The sequence below is a fragment of the Gorilla gorilla genome, chromosome 2, assembly GCF_029281585.2.
Source record: "Gorilla gorilla gorilla isolate KB3781 chromosome 2, NHGRI_mGorGor1-v2.1_pri, whole genome shotgun sequence".
Lineage (NCBI taxonomy): Eukaryota > Metazoa > Chordata > Mammalia > Primates > Hominidae > Gorilla > Gorilla gorilla.
The window spans coordinates 129758389-129777892 of NC_086017.1; the positions used below are offsets into that span (position 1 = coordinate 129758389).

At 36.9% G+C, this 19504-nt stretch overlaps 1 protein-coding gene across 14 annotated transcripts in view; it reads right to left on the bottom strand.

The window, feature by feature from the left end:
• Window positions 1-862: 862 nt before the first annotated feature.
• IGSF11 (immunoglobulin superfamily member 11) overlaps window positions 863-19504 on the bottom strand; it is a 236298-nt gene continuing 217656 nt past the window's right edge. For 4 of the 14 annotated variants that reach the window (XM_031009708.3, XM_055383699.2, XM_019024797.4 and 1 more), the window contains 4 exons: window positions 18829-18984; window positions 4434-4556; window positions 3486-3636; window positions 863-1804 (listed from right to left, as the gene is read on the bottom strand). In XM_031009708.3, coding sequence (XP_030865568.2) covers window positions 1363-1804; window positions 3486-3636; window positions 4434-4556; window positions 18829-18984 — 872 coding nt within the window. In that variant the 3' untranslated portion in view covers window positions 863-1362. Of the gene's footprint in view, window positions 1805-3221; window positions 3318-3485; window positions 3637-4433; window positions 4557-18828; window positions 18985-19504 lie in introns of all 14 variants that reach the window. The other 10 variants (XM_019024798.4, XM_063704077.1, XM_055383700.2 and 7 more) reach the window with 6 other exon arrangements.

Below are 19504 nucleotides of genomic sequence, written 5' to 3' on the forward strand. Positions count from 1 at the left end.
GGCAAGACAGTCACTAATACAAGTATGGCCAGATCTACATAGCACAAAATAAAGTGGGGGAGTTTGTAAATTAATCTGGTGAACCGCAAGGCCAGCCAAGCCAGGTAGTAACCACAAAAGTAATCTCTTTACAGTGATGTAAAATACATCTGGGCAACACTGCAACCCTGAGCTGACACAAATGTAGGGTAGACACTTCCAGGAGCACACCAGAAGATAACACCTTTAGTCTCAGTCTTACCTCTTTTGCAAAAAGAATTATTTTGAAAAACAAAACAAAACAAAAAAACGTCTGCCCTCCCTGACAAGTAAGTTAACCTCTACTTGTCAAATAAGGAGAAAGTTACATACCTCAGTACAAAAGGCATCGGGTGCTGCCCTCATTAATAGTAACCTACTGTAATAGCAAGGGAGATCTGAACAATCTTGCTCTGAGAGGCTGCCTAGCAAGGCTACAACCCCTTAGCCCTACCTTCCTGCCCACACAGCCTAGCTCGGTCATGATATGATGGACCTCTATGAGCTCACTAAATACAACCATTGAACAAGGTATTATACAACAGTCTTTTCTTTCTTAGCCCAATGCCTCTCACGTATTTTTTAAAAAAAACCTTTTATAAAAAAATATTTTTCCAGGAAAAAATAAACAGTAATTGCCATGGACCTGTAACAGATCCTAGAACACAGACAGGCAAGAATCTGTCAATATAGCAATATTCCACATATGAAATTCATGGTTCAGGAAGAGATAAATAAATAAATACGAAGGGGCTTCTCAAAGACGTTTCCTTTGTCTTCCCCCATTTCTTACTGAATTTTGCTCATGTAAAAAGTTTTGATTATATGATAGAAGAGTCAGCCCTGTTGGGACCAATATTAACCATTTATACCATTAAGCCCTCTATATAATGAGGGAATTGGGAGAGACGGAACATATCACAGGGTTGCTTGTTATTTTCTTAAAGACACCTACCTTTTAAAATAATTTCAATATTTAAACTCCATCTGGCACTTTAGTCTCTTAAAAATTATTAAGTTAGGCATGAAGAACAAGCCCATCTGGGCGGCAGTTTGGATTTTAAGTGCTATTCTGCTCTTATATCTTTTTCCTTGGCTTGGCACATCTTTGAGATCCAGCAGAATCCCAGGACATCTTTGGTGGGGAAGCAAGTCTTCATGATGGAGCATTCCAGTCCATTTTACACATCTTAGTGGCCAAGTAACAGCACTGCCTTCTTCTTTGTGCATTTTACTAATATAATTATAAGGAAGTGTTTCTTTCCCAGCACTCCCCACCCCACCCTCCCCCTTGTATGAGGGCATTCCATTTATTCATTTCTGAACACAACATTTCCTCATGTCCTATACCAAGGACCCGGCCCGACTCTGGGCTGGTACCATGACAGGTACTGCACCAATTCGTTCCAGTGTTGCGTGGCTGATGGTGTAGGAATGAGTGTGTGGAGGCCGAGGCTTCCTACTGACTGAGCCATTGCTCCTGGACATCACCTGTGGTGATGACCCTCTGTTGGCTGTCACTACCAGAGTCTTATGTTGACCCGGGACCAGATGGGTCCCATTAGCATAAATGGATGGTATGTTGGCATTGCCTGAGTGGAAAGAGAAAGACTGGCCCAAGTCACTGAAGTGGTTGACTGACTCTGTGTTTCTATGAACTTTTGGATTGTTGCTCCAGTATCGACTGTTGTAGGTATTGGAAGAGGTTAGTGTGTTGTTGTCCGAGGAGGAAATCTCAGTGTGAAATGCTTTGGCAGAAGAACACTTGGGTGGAAGATCATCCTCTCTGAAAGGAACAAAATAAAGTCGTCACTAGGATTTACTTCAAGTTAATCCTATCCTCCTACCCTGGAATCTTTCTTTTCATGTTAGGGCTTATACATCCAAAAAACAAATCCAGGAGAGACTACTCTATCGTGAAAGCAGGCATGGCAACCCTGGATGGCCTCAGCTTTGGTATCCATTCCCTTTGAGACAACGGTCAAGAAAATCTCTCCTCAGCTTCTCAGTCTCCAACAGTAGAAAAGGAAATCTCAGATCTCTCAGAGAATGTCTCTTCCAATACAACTTTTAAATATATATGTAAATAACATTCACATAAATGTTTATATATCATATAGTAAATATATAACAAATCTTGCTTTATATATAAATATTTAGTATCTTGCTTTATATATATAGTATTCATATATAGTAAATATTTATTCACACATAAATATTTACTGTAAGTAGGAAATTAGTCCATGAAGAAATCTACTAAACTAGGTGCCATAAAATAGCTGGGAAATCAAACTATAGGTATGCAGAACTTAAAGAAATAATCAGAGTTGGCCTGATTGTATTACCCTTTGGAGTTTGAGAAATCACTGTGGGGCGCTGATGAGAGGTTTTCCTCAGTAATCTTATCCTGGGGTAGACTCTATCCCTGCATATGGCCCAAATGCTTAAGAATTACAACAGCCTAAAAGAAGTCATTTATTTAATTTAAGATGCTAACCAATTCATTTAACATTTATTGGGTACACTTTACAATATGTTTCATGTAAAAAAGACACAAATCCTACACCTAAGAAACCTATAGTCAATGAGGGTAGTAATCAATGCAAGAATGTTTACAAGTCTGAAAGGTTAGGCAAGGGGCTAAAGACAACTTATGTGAGGAGGTGATGCCTGGCCTAATCTAGAATCAGATCAAGGAATTTAGTAAAGAGATGGATCAAATGAAAAGCATGGTCCAGGAAGAGAGCAGAGGCTTGAGCAAAAGCCCTGAGCAATGGGAAAATGCAGGACAGACTGGAAGGCAAAGTGAGCTGAGAGTGATGAGAGAGAAGATACGCAGGCAAGAATCAGATCCTGTAAGGCTGTGGTATGTCTCACTATGGAGACTGGAGTCATTACAGCATTTTCAATAAAGATATGCCATGATGAAATCTGAGACTGAGCCCGAACCCTCAAATCTCCCCAGTATGACTAGAGTCACTTTTCTTTAAAGATGATATTGGCATTGTTTTCTTAAGATGTTCATATTCTTGTCTGAACTACCTTTCTGAGAGCCATAGTGCTGTGGTCTGACTGTGTACAGGCACTGGTATGCTCTTACGGAGTTCCTTCTTGCTTTATGTTCACATCTATTATAAATGTCAATAGTAAACACGTTTTAGACACTACCTTTCCCATTGTGGCAGCCACCTAACCCTGCCTACCCTGGAGACACGGAAGAGAAGGAGAACTCTTCATTTGTATCCTCCTAGTTGGGCACATGCTGGACCTTTCCCTCCTTCATGATCCAGTGAATAAAGCTGAGTAGTACCATGAAGAAAAGTGATATACAAGAAAATGCCATTTAGCCACTTTAATAATCTCAGCCATCAGAGTTTAATGATTAGCAGATATATCTTAACTGACACAAATGAATAGAAGTACACAATGGCTATGCAGGACAAATTTTAAAAATCTGACATACAAACCTTATTTCATTAGGAATTTCTTCTTCTTCCTCCTCTTTATTTTTGCTTCTCCAGTAAAAGAATGCCCCTAAAATTAGTGCAATGCAAAAAATGATAATAACTGCACCAGTGCCAATGGCTCCAGCTATTAGTCCAATGTTCCTGGGCTGGGCTGCAAAATATATTTAAGATATATTTAAAGAAAAGAGAAAGAGAGAAATAGCATATACCCATGCAACTGTAGTAAGCACATAAACTTACTAAATAATCTGCTTAAAACGTATAAAACTCTCTAAAATCTTTCATCTACATAAAGTTAAACCTCAATTAACTTTCTATATTGTCAGTGGCTAGGACTAACACATAGTAGGCTCTGAACATATTTTGAATGAATAAACAATTAAATGACTTGCACATTTTAGGAGAACAATACCTACATTAGGTAACAGACAGCACCAATCTAACTTGCCTGATCTACCCTACATGAATGCTGGAAACTAGGGGATATCTTTCTACCTCAACCCAGCCAGATCACTCCCTTTTGCAACTGGAATTCAAATATCCCAGAATTCTCAACTAAAGAGAAGTTTTCTACACTGCCATTTATAACCTAGACACCCCAAAATTTTGCAGATAGAAGAAACAAGGAAAAAACACAAGAAAGTCTTACTATACTCATAAGATTATTACCATTTTTATAATGTCTATAGCATTATACAATAAGAAACTATCCAACTTTATTGATCCTGAGGAGAAAGATATTTTGTCATAAAGATTATCATATTGCTGAGGCTGGAAAGTATACTAAAACATTTATAAACAATTTTCAATAATAATTAAAACCAAAACAATTTCTATCTAATCTTCAGATAACCTTAAGACAATTCAGCAGAACCCTTCATTTTCTGGTATAACAAAGATCTTAGAGTTTCAGACCCATGGTTGACATCAGAATTTCCATATGCTTACGTGAAATAACCTGGAGATCCAGAAGACAGGTGCTGGTTCCAATAGCATTAGAAGCCACGCACTGGTACAAACCTGAAGACAGGGCACTGATGTTCCGGATGGTGACTGTTCCCTGGACCTGGTCTGTCACAAAAATAATAACTGAGTGAGGATTTGGCAGGACTAATAGCAAAACCAAAGAAATCAGCAGAAGACCATAAAAACAGACGAACACTGGAGAGCTATCAATAAATTTCTTTTTTGTGGGGGTAGGGTGAGAAATTATTGGTTCATGAATGTTAAAGACTAAAGCTACTATATCACTTTAAAGACCTGGAACTTTGGAGGGCTGTCCTAAATCAGAACAATCTTAAAACTGAATCTGCAGGTAAGCATGTAAAGTCCTAAATGTTAGTAGACTTCCCTGAGGAAATGGTAGCTAATACTTATCCTAGGGAATTTAAGGTAACACCAAATTCTAGTTCTGAGGAACTGCAATAACATAAAGATCATGTTAAACTTATAATAACTTTAACTTCATACTTGATGAAGAAAATATCAAATCTGTGCTCTAAGGTATAGACTGTTACTCCCTAACAACAATAATTACAGTTGTTTGTGTTAGCTCAGATCCTTCAAGAAGCAGACACCAAGACAAGTGTGAGGTTGCCTGGAGGAAATACCAGTAAAGGAAATGTGAGAGGAAGCTGCAGAAGGCAGGGAGAGCCTCAGACTTCGGTGTAGATCTCACCACTCACTGTCAAGGGGACAGGGAAGCAAGGAAGATTGGGTAGGAAGAGTCTCAGGCTGCAACACAGTTTTATGGAAGTGTCCACCAGGCAGATGGGGAGTCCCTGAGCCAAAGTCACCTGTTAAGGGAGTCCCATGCTTTGCAGAAATAGGCCTGCATTAGGCCCTAACCCTAACCCTAACCCCTCATCACTGGCTGGGAGCAGCCCAGGGGAAGCTTGGTCTTGGTGCAAAGCAGTGGTGGATCTACAGGGGAAGCAGCATGGCTTTCAGTCAATTATGTTCCCCACATCAGGAGTTTGAACAACAAATTTTCAAGGCCACTGCACTGGTATTGCCAAGAAATGCTTCAATAGTTCACATTTTAGTAATTCATCAACATTAGCATAGTTTGATTATTTATTCCTATAAAATATAAATGACTTACAGGAATAACTTTAAAAAGTTAATAGTTATTAGTATGTTCCAGGCATTGGGTAAGCTTTTATATGTATTATTTCAATCTTTACAATTACCCTGAGGTATTTTTATTATTAATCTCATTGAACAGTCAAGGAGACTGAAGCTTTAGATGTTTAATAAGATTACACAGCTGGTTGTTAGGAAATTCAATTGGATGAAGGGCCTGTCTCACCTCTAAGCTCTAGGCTTCACCGCCCTCCTTATGCAGGAAAGAGAATACATTCTGTCATCTCAACCATTCAAAATAGCTGCAAATTTAGAAGTAAATGGAAAAGCCTAACAGGACAAGTAAAAAAATATTCTGACACAAAGTCCAAGTATGCCTGGGGCAACACCTAGAGCTATCCCCATCCTGGGTTACTTATTTTTACATGGAACTAAGATTTAGTTAACTGGTTTCTGCTGGCAATCATCATCTCTATCTACATCAAAGGCAGAAGCAGACAGGAGGAGTCAGCAAAAGCAGATCTGAGTAAAGTGTGCAGCATTTATTAATTCATTCATTTAATAAATAAATATTTATTGAGCATCTTCCTTTGTGCTTGGTTTTCTGAGGATGGTGATAAAATAATGAACAAGACAGGCCCAGTCCCTTACCCTAATGAGACAAGTATACACACAATTACAATATATGGAATAAGTGCCAGCCAGTGCTAAAGAACAGAGGGTGATAGGGGAGCATACAGGAGGGACATCTAATGAGGGATTGAGAAATCAAATAGACTACAGGGGAGGAGAAAATAATTGCTGTCTCAGAAATTGCCAGGCACACAGAAAGGCGCTAAACAAAAGTGATCAATAAATAAAAGTGCTGCCTACTCTTTAGTGTCTGTTGTGTACCACATACACTGCACTAACAGCATTAAATATGCCTCATTTAATGTTCGCAACAAGCTTATGTTCTATATTCCCTACTTTTCAAAGATAACTCAAAAAACCTATGAAATTTGTCCAAGATCACAGAGTACACAAGTAGCAGCAATCTATAAAATGAGGTTTGTCCAAGTCCAAAGCTTATACTCACCATACACACACTTGGCACTCTAGTAAGGCATTTAAAACCACATTATTCTAGAGGATGCATCTATAGAATATTTCCTGACCAATAAATGTTCCAATGCTGTTAGTAATATAAACTAAGCGATGTGCCTATCTCCCTCTTCATGTACACATGTACTAATATCATCAACGCAAGAAAACCATAATCTCTGGGCAATCAACCACATAATTTGTGTTCCTGGGGTTTTTGTTGTTGTTGTTGGTAGTGGTGGTGGTGGGTTTTCCCCTAAGCTCTGGAATTCTAAAAATTTGATGAGCTCACACCAAACTGGTAATTTTGTTGACATTTCCAGAGACAATTTGGGAAATTTTAAACAGCTCCTCTACGCAGCATTCTGGCATGTAGAAAGAGGTAAACTGTAAAGACTCTTGCTTTGAAAAGTTATTTTTAAAAGGTGAAGTCAATGTCTTCCTTTTGTCTCTACAGATGCCAATACTATGAGCATGTTTCTGTAAGATAATATTATTAAATGAAGTTGATATACCATGGTAGATTTAACTTGGAATATAATCAGGGAAGGAGACAGGTACATTGATAACAGAAGATTAACCAGAACAAAACAGCCCTGTTTATGTAGACAAGGCAAAATAGAGAAGGGAGCAACTCCAGCAAACAGCAGACTGTTTGCAGCCACAAAGCACATAGCCCTTCCCAAAACTAGCAGGCTAATTCTGCCATCTGTCATTTCACTTGGTCTGCTCAGGCAGGGAAGTAGTTTTCTGAAATAGAGAATAAATATTTTTTTGAGCTTCTTTTAAAGAATAGGGAAAGTTCAATGGCATGAAACTACATAGTTCGGGGAACTCAAAGGACCTCACACTCCACTGTTTTAGTTCATAGCAACTATGCACTTGGTTCACCAGCTACATATCTGGCACAGAAGGCCCTTCTGAATTAGAAAAAAACAAATGTTAGTGTACATTTCCAGTTCCATCCTTTCTTCTTAGTTCCAGAATGCTGCCTCTGGCTGCCTAGTAGCTGATGTATCTGCTAAGAGCATGTTCCAGTTAGACAGCCTAAGTTTGAGTCTATTCTACCTACTACTGGTCATATGGTCTTGAGTGTGTTCCCTGTTCTTCATCTATATTTTAGTTTCCTCATCTGTAATATGGAGCTACCAAAGTGCCTACAAATCGTAGATTACCGTGAGGACTAAATGGAAGGTTAGTATAGTATATGGTAATGTTTCCATGTGGGAATTCCTTCCTGGTACTTCTAGGGGAACTGATATATTTTTCCGAATCATAAAAAAATTCAGTCAAGAAATATGAAAAATGTCTAGTGTCTCCCAATGGATATTAATTCCCAATAGATATTGATCTTCAGGATTTGAAGAGTTAGATAAGAATTCTTAAATCATAATTATATATTTTCATATGATTTATATATTTTAAATAATGAGTAACTAAAATAAACTGAACATTTCTTATATAAAAGTTTCAGCAGTATTCTGTAGGCTATATAATAATGGATGTATACTTTATTGTTATTTGAATGAATGTTACATCAAAATTATATATTTCAATAATATGTAAAAATGATCCTAACCTGAAAAAGATATTTAATTTTTTAAAAATTGTAAATAAAGGGAAATACAAAATAAATGTCAAAAATCTGTGGAAAAACTTAAAGATGACATCACAAATACTTAATATCAAACTCTATTAAAGATAAATTTAAAATATAACATTGGACACAGAAAATTTTATTTCATTTTGTGTTGATGCTGGCTGAATTAAGGCATAGATGGAGAAGGGACAGGGAAAGAACCTGTTCCCATTAATAGAATTTCCAAGGGCACCGTCCAGATGGATGTTAGGATACATCCTGCTTCACAGCAGCTCAGTGCCTTTAGACAATGATAAAAATATTTTGTCTGTTTGCCCTGATTTTGGTTTGGCATTGAAACAGATATTGCTTTTGCCAAATCAGATTTTAAATTCATTTCTGATGTCATGTTAGTATACTGCAGAGCAACATTCTCATCCTCTTCTATTTGTGTTTCTGCCATTCAAGTATTCACAAGGAGCTGAAGCTTATAGCAAATATTCAAACCTGTGAAAATACCAATGAACATTACTCAGCATTATTTGAATAATGTAGTGTGTATAAATACATTAGTATTTCTTTGCAAGAATGATTCACCATTAGCAACATACAAGAAGGCCATGACCACACACTTATCACATGGCAAAAGCTACAAGCAAGACCAACTAATTAGATTTTGACTGCTTCTCTCCTACCCACTTCTGTTGACTCTGCTTTTAGGTTTAACTGGACATCAAGATTCTTCTGAATCAGTATATCTCTATGTTGACTGTTGCTCTTTAATTCTCAAAGAATGGCACATGGTGTTCAAGAAATGTTACCATTATCATTATTTCAATCCCCATATAGAGGTCCCAGGAGACCACTAACTCACTGCTTTCCTCAAGCAAACTTCCACAAATTTCTCTTCTGAGTTAAGATGGTTACTGTTGATTCAGTTCCCCACAACAGGAATCTGAGTTAACTCTGACTCTTCTGAGTTTAAACATCTAATCGAGCCCCATATATTGTAATTTTTTCCTCAATCTCTCTTGAATCTTACCCTCCCCCACTGTGCCTTCTCCACCCCTGTCACTAGGGACTTAGTTCAGGTCCTTTTCATTTCTTGATGGGGCTATTAACAAAGCTTTCCATTTATGACTGGCTGCCAATCTTCCAGCCTGATTACTAACACAGTTTCTGAAATGCGTATCTGGTGATCTTCTCTTGTTTATAAATGTCAGCGCATCTCTACAGTTAAAGATAACATCCAAACTCCTTGTATATTATATAAAGCCTTTCACAATCTGGACTTCACCTTTTCCAGCTCCTCTCTGGTCAAATCCCCACGAACCTTTATGTCAGCTTCACAGATCTTCTCACTAAAAATGTCAAACTTTTACACTTGCAAGATTTTGCAAGCATGGTTCCCTGTATTTATAATACCCACTTTTAACCAGTAAAACTTCTATCCATCATTTAAGAACCTTTTCCTGCTTGGGAATCCTTTTCCCTATAAAGTTCTTCCTGGACTCTTCAGGAACAAGTAATATTTCTATCATTTAAATTTTATAGCACTGCATACATTTTTACAGCATTAACATGTAGTGCTATGATTTTCTCTTTATATCTGTCTCCTCCATTAGGCAGTGAGCTCTAGGATGGAGATATGTTTCCTTGTATTTCTCCACCTGCCCCAACACTCAACTCTGAAGCAGTTGCAAAGAGTAAGGTGTATGTTTATGTGTGTGTGCACACATACACATATATGTAAAAATGAATGAATATATACACAAATTAATATAGTTATAACTGTTGACATTTAATCTTTTAAAAAAGAGGAAGTACTGAACACTATATGGGGTTTGCTTCTTTATGTCAGAGGGCAAAAAAAAGGGAGAAAAAACTCAACTTCAGTTAGAATAACATCTTGAGGAAGGAGAAATAAGCACTCATTTATTCAGCACTTTCAGTGGGTGAAAATTTTTCTGCTCCCCATGAAAAAAATTATGGAACCACTCTTACTGGGAGGGGAAACAGCAGTGTCAGTTCAAGAAACAGAATCAGGCTGTGTGTGGTGGCTCACACCTATAGTCCCAGCACTTTGGGAGGCCGAGGCATTTGAGACCAGCTTGGTCAACATAGCAAGGCCCCATCAGGACACTAAGGCAGGAAGATAACTTGAGCCCAGGAGTGTGAGGTTACAGTAAGCTGTCATCATGCCACTGCACTCCAGCCTGGGTGGGTAACAGAGCAAGACTTTGTCTCTAAAAAATGAGAGAAGAGAGAGAGAGAGAACAAAGAGGAGAGAGGAGAGAGAAGAGATAGAAAGTGAGAGAGAGAAGAGAGGAGACACACAGAGAGACAGAGAGAGAGAGAAAGAGAGAGAGAATATCAAGATTCCTGAGTGTTACAACCATGCCAAAAGAATTTTAGTCCTTCCTATCAGTTTTGGGCAAACCTGGTCTCTCCTAGGAGCCTCAGTCTTCTCCCTTGTAATATGAGAGTGGGACCATGGTGATATTTAAGATACTCTCCTGCTACAGCTATGATCTCTAAAGATCTACAAAGAGTTCACAGGCAAGCAGGAGAGATAATCATCTCTCTTCACTGTATTACATTATGAAAGGATGAGGAAAACAGAGGATTTCTTACAAACCATGAAAGAAAAATGTATAATCTAGTTTCAGAAAATGTTAACCATTAATAATGAAAATAAATACACTATACTTTATATTTACCAAGATAAAAGAATGGATAGAAAATGAATTGCCATTATTTGCATATAATTTTTAAAAACACATTTTAAAGTTCTCTGTGCATCTTTAAAGTGTGAAGGTTATTCTCCCCTTTAAGTCAGAAGGGAGGTGTTTTTTTTCTAATTATCCCTCAGCTTTCCTTTCTGAATTCAAGTTTTACTGCCCATTGTGAGAAACAACTGTGCTTATCTCCATCCTTGGTTGCCAAGAAGCTGCAGGACTTGGAGAGTGGGTGTCATTCCAGGAAGGAATTCCACTCCATGGCTTGATATGCAGCTCCTGTGAGCTAGCTCCAGCCCTGGATTTTCAATTGCTGCAGGACAAATCCCGTGTTGCCTCACATCTCCAATCATCTCACTCACCAGCACAGGGCCCAGCCGCCCGACCACACTCACTGTATGGACAATCATCCCTTTCCTGTTTTGCTCATCCCTTCGTCTTCCCAAAACCTCTAGAGCTGTTGGCAGAAACAAATAGAAAACATAACCTACAGCTTTAAAGAAACTATAGAACAATCCAGGTGAAGCGTTCACATGAGGAAAACAGGAAAGGAATGTCACAATGAAGAAAAGTTAACTACACAACAAACAGGAGGATTAGCATACAAAGAGCATAAAGTTATGTGAAGGTCACTATAAAATTAGTATGCTTCAAATTATTAAACATATACAGAATAGTCACCATAATAAAAGAGGATGATGCCATGAAGAGACAAAAGCAACATAGAAATAGCCAGGTGCTGTGGCTCACATCTGTAATCCCAGCTACTCGGGAGGCTGAGGTAGGAGGATTGCTTAAGGGCCAGGAGTTTGAAGTTGCAGTGAGCAGTGATTGTGCCACTGCACTGCAGCCTGGATGACAGAACGAGACTCCATCTCTTAAAAAAAGGAAAGAAAAGAAGAAAATAAATTCCAAAACTCAGTGGATAAGCTGAACAGCCATCAGAGTAGAAGAGAGAACAGGTGATCTGGAAAAATAAAAAACAAAAACAAAAACAAAAAACCAGAATGCCACACAGAAAGGTAAAGAAGGTAAAGACATTTACGGATAAGCAAAGGATTAAAAAAACATGGTTTACAGAATTAAAAGACTAAACCAAGAGCTAACAGGAAACAATAAAGAAAGAAGAGAAAAGGCTATATTCAAAAATATAAGGAGAGAGATTTTTCCAGAAGTGACAAAAAATACAATCTCTCAATTTAAGAAGCACCACAAGCCCATAGCAGGATTAATAAAAATTAACACATACCTAAAATATATTCTAGGATCTACAGAACACCAAGTACAAAACAACTGCAAAAAGCAAAGGAAGGAAAACGCAAATGCCTACAGACTACCAGCAGATTTCTCAACAGAAACAAGAAAGGTGGGAAGAAAATGAAACATTTTCAAATTCTTGAGAAACAATAACTGATAATCTAGCATTTATACTCACTAAACTGCATTAAAGAGTATAGAGAAAAAAATATTTTCAGAAAAACAAACATGAGAACAACTTAACAGTCATAGATCATCAATGTAATACCTACTGAAGGGTGTGTGTACTTCAGTATAAGAAAATGGAACACAGAAAAAATGACTGTGATGAAAGAAGCAATGGAGCAAAAAAACTGGCAAATTTTTGGGTAAATCTAAATAAAACTGATATGTATATGTAAACGATGATGAAAATGGGGATGATTAATAAGGAGAAAAGTTAAAAATAAGGTGGAACAAATATACTAAAGCCAAGAAAATAACTAAAATGCAGACAATAAAAACACAGAAATTAAACATATCAGACAGAAGCTGGGCGTTACGGTGGACAGAATGAAAAGGTCCAAAAAATGGCTAATAGGAGAAAAGAGAAAGAATTGATGAGAGGAAATATTCACAAAGATTAGGGAAAATGGAAGAAAGACAGCTTTCTATGGTCCTATTATTTGGATAGAGAGCAGAGTTTTTTTTACTTCTAGACTACATTAAATCAAGTATGCATTTGAGAACTTTAAGAATAAGCACTAAGAGAAATACATTTATAACTTTGAAAGTAGAGGAGAAAAAATATTATAAAGAATATTCAAATAATCAGTAGAAGATATGGGAAGAGGGGGCATAAAGAAAAAAGCTTAATAAATAGAAAACCTCCAATAAAATATTAGACATTGAACCATACCCATAATCAATGAATTCAGAGGACAGAAGCTCTCAGATTACAGATTGAAAACCCAACTAAATCCAGATATATGTTGTTTATAAGCAATACACCTAAAACATAAAGCATGGAGAACTGAATGCCAATGAACCATATAATAGAAACGTACCAACAAGAACTGACCAAAGAAAGCCACTGCATCTTTTAATTTTAATAATTAAAAATAACACAAAAAGCTTATTAAACATAGAGAAATAATGAAATATAACAAGCTTGTAAGCATCTAATGACACAGACTCAAGATGGGTAAAGAAAATTGGCATAATTGTAAGAACAAATTGACAAATCCACAGTCTTACAGTGTGATTTTTAAACACATATTTCTCATAATAACATAGCTGAAGCATGTAAAATATTGCTAAAGACATAGCATATTGAATAATACAATTATAATGCTTCCTATGCAATGCATGTACAAATACCCTAACACCTGCAATATAATGGTTCTTAAATTCTCCACCTTGCTGGCTGCACTCCAAACACACTGGCCTCTTTGATATTCATCAAGTACATGGGCACACGCCTGCCTCAAAGCCTTCATATGTCCATTCCCTCTACCTGGAATGCTCTCCAGTCCCCATATTCACATGGCTCATTCCTTCATTATCTTTAAATATTTGTTAGAATATAATGAGGCTTACCCTAAGCACCTTACTCAAAATTGCTGCTCCTCATCCCCTAACTAATCTGTCTTACCCTGATCTAATTTTTCCCCACAGAACTTTTCACCTTGTAACAAATTCTGCAATTTACTGATTATATTCCATCTCCACCCATTAGAATGTAAGCTCTACAAAGGGAAGAATATCTATCCTGTTCAGCAACGTATCTTCAGCACCTAGAACAGTTTCTGGCACCTGATAGGTGCTTAACAAACATCGGCGGGAGGGAGGAAGGAAATTTATGCAAGTTACAAAAGGTTAGATAAAATCAAAATCTGAGTTTAGCAAGACAGATTTTAAAAATAGAGGAAAGGCACATATAAACAGTATTAGGAATGAAAAGGAGACTAAATACAGAGTTTAAAACTTCGTAAGAGAATAATGATGGTAATTTAAATATTAATATTTAGTAGGGACTTACACATGCCAGCTGCTGTTCTGCACATCTTACATGCTTATTCATTCAATCTTTATCCAACCATAAGTTAGTCACGATGATTGTCTCCATTTTACATATAAGAAAACTAAGACACAAGGGCACATACCCAGTGATTCCTGGATTCAGGGTTCAAAACTATGTCCACTGTCTCCAGAACTTACACTCTTACATACATTATTCTGTTTTTGTATAGAGAATTCTATGAACATCTTGATGGTGATATGTATAACTTAGACAAAAAAGACATTTTCCAGAAAAATAGGGTAGAGACAATCTGTACCATTAGAGAAATTAAATCAGTAGTCAAAAATCTACCAAAAAACATAAGAGCAAGGCAAACTTTCATAGGTAAATTCTATAGAATCATCATGATGCCCAACTTATTCATACTATTTCAAAGAACAGAAAAAAGGAAAAGCTGCCAAACTCATAAAATTATTTGGTATTATATGATACTAAAATTGAACCAGGACAATAGAAGACAGAAAAAAAAAAACCCATAGGCCATTCTCACTGGTGATCACTGATGCAAATATTTTATTATAATATTGGCAAACCCAATGGAACAATTTATTTTTAAAAATCACAATCAAAGAGACTTTATTCCATAAACGCAGGGATGTTTTAGCAATAGAAAACGTTAAATGTAACTTATTTACTGAAATTTGGTCCCAGATAATTATTTGTTGTGAGGGCTTTCCTTGTGCATTATACAATTGTTTTTCTTTCTTCCCCAGCTTTATTGAAGCACAATTGACTAACAAAAATTGTATATATTTATGGTATATATTTTGATATACATATATACTGTGAAAAGATTACCACAACCAATCTAATTAACATGTCAATCACATCACATAACTACCTTTGTGTGTGTGTGTGTGTGTGTGGCTGGGAACAGTTAAGATCTCCTCTCAGCAAATTTCTAGCATACAATACAGTAATGCTAAATATAGTCACCATACTGTACATTAGATCTCCAGGATTTATTCATCCTGAATAACTGTAACTTTGTACCCTTTAACCCACATCTCCCCATTTCCCCCACTCCCCAGCCCATGGAAACCACCATTTTATTCTCTGTTTCTACCAGTTCAACTATTTTAGACTCCTCATTGTCTTATCTGTTTAGGCTGCTATAACAAAACACCATAAACTGGGTATTTTATAAGCAACAGAAATTTATTTCTCATAGTTCTGGAAGGCTGGGAGCTCCAAGATTAAGACCCCAGCAGATTCAGTGTCTGGTAAGAGCCCATTTCCTGGTTTCCAGATGATGATGTCTTCTTGCTGTGCCCTTTCAGGACAGTTCTTTGGGTGGTCTAGGACCAACTCAGTTCTTCCCACTTTCTTGCTTGCTGTTCTCAAGAATAACTATAGAACATGCTGGGAATGCAACATCCTGAGTTAAGAAGGAACTGACTGGAACACCTCAGGCTCTGTTCCAGACCCTCCTAGAAACAGGATGTCCTTCAACACTTTAGTGCAGTGACACTCAGGTATAAAACTCAGAGTGAGCTGCTTTCCGGGTTCTCTCAGCTGATGTGCAGGTGGACATGTGCAGAAGAGACTCTATCTGTTCCAGGAAGCTTTTCTGAGCCTTGGGGAACTGGCTTTCAATGAATGCTAGGCTTCTGTTGTCCTTTTCTGCCTATTAAATAATAAATCCACTTCATGAAACTTGTTTTGTGTATGAATGCTCTGTCTCACCAGACTCGGGCAAGTAACCAGTGCACAGTAAACTTGCTTCACAGTCCTTACTTGGTGAAAGGAACTAGTTAGTGCGCTGAGTCTCTTTTATAAGGTTGAAGACATCATGCCTTTTTACCACTAAGTACTTTAGTGAATACTTCCTAAGAACAAAGACAAATTTTATGTAATGACAGTACACGTATCAAAGTCGAGAAATTTAACTCTGATCTAATAGTATTAGCTAATCTATAGTTTATATTCAGTTTCATCAATTATCTCAACCATGTCCTTTATAGCTATTTCTTTTCCTGTTCAGATTCTAAGCCAAGATTCTTCATTACATCTAGTCATCTTAACCCACTTATGCCCAGTGTTCCATTATTGGAACGCTAAGCATGTGGGAGTTATTTACATCCTACTGCTCAAGGTCATCGCCAAGGTCTGATTGCAAAAAATAAAAAAATTGCAACCTCAGGGTTAACTCCCTAGTCTTTTTCAATTTGAACAGTTTTGCCTTCACATTTGTTTGTCTGAGGTTTCCTCATGATGAGATTTAGGTTATGTGTTTTTGACAGCAATATCACAGAAATGATGTGTCCTTCTCAGTACATATATTAGGAGGTACGTGATAGCAGTTTGTCACAATATTGGTGAAGTTTACTTTGATCACTTGGTTAAAGTGGTATCCAACAGGTCTCTCCCTTACGAAGTTACTTTTTTGTCATTAATAAGCAATTTGTGGGGACATACTTTGTAACTAAATAGCCTGCTTCCCATCAAACTTTTGCTGTTTTCACCCCAATGATGATTTTCTAACTCCATGATTCCTTGTATACACATTAGTTGGCATCATACTGTGAAAAAAAACAGCTTGCCCTTTGACCCCATTTATTTATCAGTAGGGATTTGGTGATTCTTATTTTATTCTATGGACTATATATTTAATGTTTGAATTGTCCTAGATTTGGCCAGAGCGAGTTCCCTCAAGCTAGTCTCTACATATAAGAGAAATTCTAATCTCAAAATATTATTCCCCTGTCACCAATCAGACTTCCGGGATTCACTTTCCTGGTGTCAAATATTGTTTTTTCAGAAAATGCATCATGAGTTTATATTAATAATTGTAAACATAATTAGTAAAGCAAATCTTCTGAAAAAATCTAAATTATTTTGGGGCAATATTCTATTCTGAGATCAACTTTATTAATATGGATATCAAGAGATAAATTTAGATTAAAAATATTACCATTTAATGTACATGATTAATAGATATGGTTATCCAAAGTAACTTTGATAATCAATCCAGAGTTTATAAAAGACAAAGTTTTCATCCTTGTCATTCAAGCTCACTTTTATACCTAAAGTTGCAAAGAGTATTCAAGTTGAAAAAAGGATATGATATCAAGAAATCTGACTGATATACAGTCTTCCAGAAATAAAGAGGTTATGGAAGGCTCTTTCTACAGCTATTTCTCAACTTACATACAAATAACCACTGTCAATTGTTCATTTAAAATTCCAAACTCCAACCAATATTTCACAGAGATACTATAAATAAAAAAAGAAAATTCTGCCACAGAGGACTTTGAGGATGATACCCCTTTATTTTTGTTTAAAAAAAAGCAACATGGGCCCAGAGAAGTGAACTGTTACAGAAACAGTGGAAAATCTAAAATTTGAATATAGTTTTCAGTATGTCAAGACAAGGGCTATTTTAATCATGTCACTTACAATGGTGAGATTGACAAATCATTCCACAAAAGCAGCTATTTAGCCAACAATGTGGCTGAAACATTTAGCAATGAACAACAGTATTGCAGGAATCACTCTTAAAGTAATAAAAGTTATTATGTTGAAAAGAAGTTTTTTTTTTAATGATGAATTTGAGGCTAGGTTAATTAAAAGACTATTGTAAGGTCTATCAATATTTGCTGGGATTACTAGCGGAAATTTATAGGCTCTTAAGAGGCTTGTGGCGCTGGCTCTTTAATGTGAATAATTTTACTACAACTTAGGACTTTCCTTTTCCATGACAGGCGTGGACTATCAACATGATTCAGACTTACAAGGCATAATTAAGGTTGTTTGTGGCCTCTCCATTAACTGCCAACACTTTATGGTTAACTTTCAGATTTGTAAATCTACCCTGAGAATACTACAAGAAACATTTTCTGTATTAGAGATGATGTAATACTCGAAGCTGCTAAATTTCATTTTCTTGACCTAGAGTATTTTATAATAAAATTCTATATCTTCCCCTCATTTTATTTGACAAAATCTCTTCAATTTTTTAAGGATGTCCTATTTAAAACTAAATTTAAGCAGCTGGGTTTACATGTAGAAATCATCCATGACCCTCAGTCTTCCTCCATTATTACCTGTTTGGTGTGACCAATTCCTGGATCTCCTGTGACCTGAGGCCTTTTCCTTTACTCTTTCTTATCTTCCTCCTCTAACCAGATTTGAGGCTGAAAACAGGAGGATCAACCCTCCTGACACTATGCTCATGTTTCTCCTAGTAAAATAGGCAGCTCTACCTCAAGCAGGAAGTGTATTCTCAGACATAAATTTCAAGGATTGTCTTACAGTTAACACAAAGAAGCTATCATTTAGGTGCTTTAAATCTTCACGTGAATGGGAACAGTTTCCATATATAGTTACCACTGGATGAAATACATTTCATAAAGGCAATATAGAGAAGAGAGAGAAAATGTTTTATTCACTTTAAATTTGAAAACACAAAATGATCCAGAAAGCTTTTTCAGCAGTTACAGGGTGTTATTTTTCAAAACCTATTAAAGTTAATTACTTTTTGAATATTAGAATTGTCCATGATAACTAATAAAATGGGTAAAGCAGCACTGTACATACCCTGAGTAGCTGTTGGAGGTAGTTTGAGGGTATTGTCTAACTTCTCCCAAAGGTAAGTTGGTCGAGGAATGCCTTCCTCTGAGCTACAGAGCAGGATGACATCGCTGCCAATATCCTGGGATCCTTGGATTTGGCAGTGTGGGGCAGAAGGGGGAACTATAACAGGAAGAGTAAGCAATAAAGTACACATTTTACTGTGAGACATGTGATGATGGAGGAGACATCAACATTCAGTACATTGGACCCTTAGATTACACTGTTTTGGGAACATATACCAGGAGACAGACTCACCTCCTGAACCCAGAGGAGGCATGTACCAATTCACGAGGCTTAGGCACAGGAGCAGGCCTGCAGCTTTGGTAAGCAGGGGGCAAATATGTACAAAGGGGCTTCACTCTTTGATTATAGTTCCAAGGTATCTTAAGATCTTCCTTTCACTCTGCTTCCTCTAAAGAAGAATTCTTAAGATCCATTGTATCAACATGTTGCTTTTAAAAACATTGCTGAAAGAGGCCACTTTTCAAGATTTCAGGGAAAAACAACCATTATCCTGCCCTGGCGAAAACCACTTTAACAAGGCCCTTTGTTACTTTACAAACAAAAACTGGACAGACCCACTTTATACCAAATTCTGCTTTATGGTGGGGAAAGTTAAACTAAGGTTCAGGTAAAAGCA